The following is a 6000-nucleotide window of genomic DNA, read 5'->3' on the forward strand; positions in this document are numbered from 1 at the left end:
ATATTAAAAAGCCAGATAATATAACTAAAAATAGGGTACAGATCTAAACAGATCATTCTTAGTAAAGGGATCGCAAATGGCTGAGAAATACCTAAAGAAATGTTCAACATCCTTAGTCATCAGGGAAATGCAAATCAAAATGACTTTGAGATTCCTTCTTACACACATTCTAATGGCTAAGATCAACAAAACAAGTGACAGCTCATGCTAGGGAAGATGTTGAACAAGGGGAATGCTCCTCCATTGTTTGTAGGAGTGAAAACTTGTACAGCTACAATGGAAATCAATATGGTGGTTTCTCAGAAAATTGGGAATCAATCTAGCTCAAGACCTAGCTATATCAGTCTTGGGCATATACCAAAGGACACTTTATCAAACCACAAGGACACTTGCTCAACTATGTTCATTGAGGCTTTATTCATACTAGCCAGAAGCTGAAGCAACCTAGATGCAAGGGTATAAATGGGTATTAGAAATTATGCACTGCAGGGGTGACCTTGGTGATGAGTAGGATTGGGGACCCAAAGTGAGATCAACGATTTTTTTAAATTAGAAAAATAGAGATTTGATAACCCAAAATTAGAACACATTTATAATTATAATTTCATGAGTAGAATCTTTTTTAATATTTATTTATGTATATAGTGTTCTGCCTGCATGTATACTTGAAGGTCAGATGAGGATACTAGATTTCATCATGGATGGTTGTGAGTCACCATGAGTTGCTGGGAATTGAACTCAGGCTGTCTGGAAGAACAGCTAGTGCTCATAATCTCTGAGACATCTCTCAGAATACAAACTGGGAGTGGGAAAGGGAGCACTCTCAACAAATGGTCCTGATCAAACTGGATGAATGCATGTAGAAGAATGCAAATACATACAAAATTATTACTCTGCACAAAATTCAAGTCTAACTGAATTAAAGATCTCAATGTAGATCCGCCATGAATAAAATCTTAAAACTATCACTTAATCTGGGCATGGTGGGAAAAGTCCTGCATTTGAAGGTTGAGGCAGGAGGATCTCTATGAGTTTGTGACCAGCCTGGTCTATACAACTAGTTCTAGGGTACTCAGGTCTACATACTCAGACCTTGTTTCAAATAAACAAACAAAAACAAAAACAAACAAACAAAAAAACTAGTGAGTTGTTTATGTCATCTCTTTCTTGTATATAAAGAAATTTCATATCTATCCACTATTAACTTTCCCTAGAAAATTATTTATCTTCGAATTTAATCATTTCATCACTAAAATTATTTCACATCTTAATATAAAATACAATTAAATTGAGTAGAGGTGAGAAGAAGCTGCAGAGTTACCTTCCTCTTCACTGTTTATAGCTTCCTAAGTTTAAAACCTAGACAATATTTTAACTAAAAAACACTCTGTAAAAATGTGTGTGGAGATAAATTCTGCCGCTTTGGAAAACCGACCCTGTAACAGACTTATCAAGAAAGTTAGTAAGACAATACTGCTCTCCAGAGATGGACTGTTTTGTGTTAAAAGGAAGCATAACTTCCCTCCTCAACAGTTTTCCTCAGGGCCCAAGGGTAGGCTTGATTTGGTCAAGCTACTGATGCTCTTTGAGATGGTTACCAGTCCATTCAAAAGCAGTAGTTGAGAAAATGGACTATGATTGATGTCTGAGATTAACCCTGACCTCAGACACCAACAGCTTCATAAATTAAAACTAACACCTGATTCCTGCTTTCTGAAAGGAAACTAAAAGACGATATCAATGCAGGGATGCTTCCTGTCACATTCAAATGTCCCTTTAGTGGTTTTAATGAGTTTTTTTGTTTTTTAATTAACTGATTGTTGGTGTCAATACAGAAATATATTCAACTTAGTAAAAAAAAAAAAAAGAAATGCTAAAAGAAATCAAAGTTGCTTATTACACAAGACATGTACAAATAGTTTCAGTATTTATTTTCTCTTGAAATGAATACATTCATTTAGATTATTAGAGCCTTTTACCCTTCCTTTGACCAAAAAAAATTTTTCCAAGTAGTTTCTTAGACTACAAAACCAACATTTTCTCTATCAGTAAAGTTTTGGAAAATCTTACTACAATAAATTTCTCAACAAGAGTTTCAAAACAAAAGCACCAATGATATGTATCATATGTAGCCGGTGCTATCATGGAGTGAATTTGGCTATTCCTTATGCCCTAGGGCTCAAAGAAGACAATTCCTAAAATATAAGAAATTATGCCCCAAATAATTAATAATACTACCTTTGTCCTCATTTGAAAAACTTATTTTAAAAGTTTCACCAAGTACTCTAGGGCTGAGTACTCTACATAATCATAATTCCTTGAGTTCTAAGAACATTACTCTTTAGACTCTCTAGTGAGAGACTGTAACATCATAAAAATCTTAGAGATAGATCATATTTAGAATGAAAGACACTGAGAAAGCGCTCCAAGAACACACATCTGGCAATATTATCTGTGGGATTCATTTGGCATTTATTGGGCCCACATTCAACAAAACAAAACAAGGCAAAGAAAAACAAAAAAGTTTGGAGTAGACTTGAGTCTAAGAATTATCTATAAATTTTGTAGCCTTTCCATAACAAAACCTCAGAGTTAATATTGCACTGATAATAAGCTTAACCAGACACTGCAATTATAAGAGAAAGAATAATAAACATGGACGAATCACTCAGATTTATTTAGTGTCCTGATTTTCTTTTGTCTGTATTTATTAATAAAATATATGATTAAATATTAAAATTATTCAGTTTAATAGCAATATACTTTGGAATGTCCATAAATATTTTTATTACTCTGATAACAGATTGTAGGTCATGCATGTTTTTGTTAAATGACCAGAGATTGCTGTTTTCTGCTATGATGATAACTTGAATTACCAAGATACCAAATGAAAACATGTTTGATTTTATAACTCTAAAATATCAGAGCTTTAAGGAGTTTTAAAGGCATCCCAGCATGCCTTACACATTATATAATTCTTTCTGAAGAGGTAGCTGATGGTATTGCCATCACACAAACACATTAATCACGCTGCCTTGAGGACTCAAGGGGAGAGTGTCTTCAGAGCAAAACTCACATCCCATTGAATTATATAGTCCAGTTAACTAGCAGATAGCGAAAATGATTCAATGCACTTTGAATATTTATCACAATGTAATATTACAAAACATCTGCCACTTACGATTTTGAGTCATCCCATAACACACAATAGGGATTCAAAGTGCCCTAAAGATAAACAGAGAATAAAATACGCCATGAGTACACATAGAAATTGACAAATTATGTTAAATACACAACAAAGGATGACTTTATAGTCTTGTAGTAAAAGAGATGATAATGACATATCACATCTTACATATCCTGTAAGAAATTTACATTTTCTTTTCCATAGATTTGGTGACAAATTTTGTGAAATTTTAGCAAAGCAATATCTTTTTTTTTTTCCCCAACTATAATTGCTATTTAGTTTGTTGAAAAGGAAAACCAAACGTTTCATGGACTGTTATGGACATAACATGGTCTACATCATGGTGGTTTCTCTGTCACATTTCTATAATTTTAATTGCTCGCTTACAGCTTACATTCCTTATGAAGAGAAAAGTATTTACGACATTTATACTAGAGTAAAACGACCTGCAGATTCATGTGAATATAGCACCACCATTTCTCCTTAGCTGGCTTTTCATAGAAAATAGAGCATTTTGCCCATTTTCAGGGTCCGGTAACAAACAGAACTTTAATCAACAGATCACATTTTAGTGAGGTTATAGGTAATGGAACTCTAAGAAAAGAAAGTGTATTTGAATAATGATTTATTAAGCACCCATCATGACCTGTAGATTAAAAGATGGGTTTTCTACACTGGGTCAGTCCAAGTAATTTGGACTGTAATTTGTTTTGAAGAGTACTCATATTAGAAAATGCTTTATTCCTACTTGTCTGCTCACATTGGGCTTTATTTTTGGTTTTGCCTTCGAAACTGACTCAATTCTTTCTGTGAAATCTTTATGTATCTAAAAATTCTATCATGCTTCCAAAGAATTACTTATCCATAAAACACATCCTGTGGTTTCATGTTCTCTTACTCTTCATTGTGCACGCTTCCTGAAACACATCTTAAAAGTCCATTTAGGGAAATCATCCACTTGAGTCCAATCTGTGCAGAGCAAAGTGGTACTATTTCCTTTCCAATTTAGAAAACATTTATAATAATGCAAGCTAAAGATTATATCAGCTAGCTACTAATCTCTTCCTGAACTGTAGTGGTATTACTCATGTTGTTTCTTACGCACAGACATCTATTGGGAGTTTTTTTAATTTTCATTCTGGCATCCCACACATTCACTATTGTGTATAAGCTTTGAATCATTGCAGAATTTTGATACAAACATGACTATGTCCTTATCCAATGAGGTCATTGGTAAGAATAATGCACAAGCCAAAATAGTTTAAAAAGTACAGTGCTGATATGAGCTACTGGGATCTTTTTCTATGTAGACTTGTTCTGTAGGAACAAAGCAAGGTTAATTCAATATTTAGGCCCTGAAATCTATAATTACAGAGCTGAGAGGAAATTCCTGAATGTCTAGGAAGGAGTCCTTATGGGATGAATGACACTTTGGGGTCAACTTTTGAATTTTATTAGAAATAAAAATCAGTGTCACTAGAGTTTATGAAAGCCACTTAACCTCTTTTATTTGTTATTCATTTTAATAGTTACATTTGATTAACATCAATATTTACAACATCACAATTTTACACTCAACACAACATATTCAAGACATCTTACTCCTCAACAAACTGTCAAACCTAGACAATCTGCTTTGAAGATGTACCTGGTGTATCATAAATATATTTTTTTTCATGAAAAAAAAATGGCCATACTACTACAGAAGGTAAATAAGAAACATGCCTATGGAAGGTTTTTATAACAGGTAGAGAGGTGCATATATCACAAGTCAGGTATTTCTGCAGATGAAACACACAGTCTGTGCTGATCAAAGCAAGCTTTATGGAAGGCATAGGTCCTCCTTACATTTTTAGGAAAGGAGCACATCTGCATATTCATGAGAAGGTGCTGAAAGTGTGGATCTCTGATTTCCCCCCCCCCCCTTACCTGGTTGTCCTTGGATTCATGAATCTAGTAACTTTTCTGATAAATTCTAAATGGCTAAAATGGTGTATCACATAGTTATATTACATTTGTCTAACAGTTCATTCAAGGGGGTTCACTACCCTTGCTTTATCACGTTGGTGCTGAGGACTTGGAAGTGTACATTTCATGAATATAAAGCCCAGTGTCGGTGAGACATCTGCTTTGGAAAATTATGAGTCAAGTTAAATCTTTCTTTAATCCATGATAGTTATTTTATGGATTTAAAAATAAGTTCTGTATATGAATGGCTTGTCTGAATGTATGTTTGTGGTCCACGTGTGTGTGTGTAACCTAAGAAGGCCAAAGCCAGGCACTGGATCCTTTGGAACTGGACTTACCAACAGTTGAAGGCCACCATTTGAGTTCTGGGACTACAATCTGAGTCCTTTGGAAAAGCAACTAGCGTTATTAACTGCTGACCTATCTCTCTAGCCTTGATATCTTTAAATTATTTAAGATTTTTGCAGGTTAAAACAAGAGAAAATAATATTAGAAAAAAAAATGCAATCTAATCTTAAATCATTGGATTCCCTTTTTGGATGCTGAGAATGCTTCTGGTAGTCTTCTTGCACACCTTTAACTATAAGCAGTTTCATCCTCTGTCTTTCCCACCATTTTCCCTTCTATTTCATGCTTCTCTCACTTCCTGTCCTTATCAGATTTTTAACTCTACCCAGTGAGAACCAATATTGGTGTGAAATGTGCCACCACTCATGCACAAAATAGGCAAATGCTTCTTTGGACAGATCATGTAGTGTAGTTGCTCCTGTGTGGACTTAGGTACCATAACCATTAATTATAATAATAATAATAATAATAATAATAATAATAATAATAATAATAAT

At 34.0% G+C, this 6000-nt stretch overlaps 1 protein-coding gene across 3 annotated transcripts in view; it reads right to left on the reverse strand.

The window, feature by feature from the left end:
* Positions 1–6000, reverse strand: part of Adgrb3 (adhesion G protein-coupled receptor B3) — a 772331-nt gene that overhangs the window by 316430 nt on the left and 449901 nt on the right. For all 3 annotated transcript variants that reach the window (XM_055606172.1, XM_055606179.1, XM_055606163.1), the window contains exon 16: positions 3182–3225. In XM_055606172.1, the coding sequence (XP_055462147.1) occupies positions 3182–3225 (44 nt within the window). The remainder of the gene's footprint in view (positions 1–3181; positions 3226–6000) is intronic.

Source organism: Psammomys obesus, unplaced genomic scaffold, assembly GCF_907164565.1.
Source record: "Psammomys obesus unplaced genomic scaffold, mPsaObe1.curated_primary_1811, whole genome shotgun sequence".
Taxonomy (NCBI): domain Eukaryota; kingdom Metazoa; phylum Chordata; class Mammalia; order Rodentia; family Muridae; genus Psammomys; species Psammomys obesus.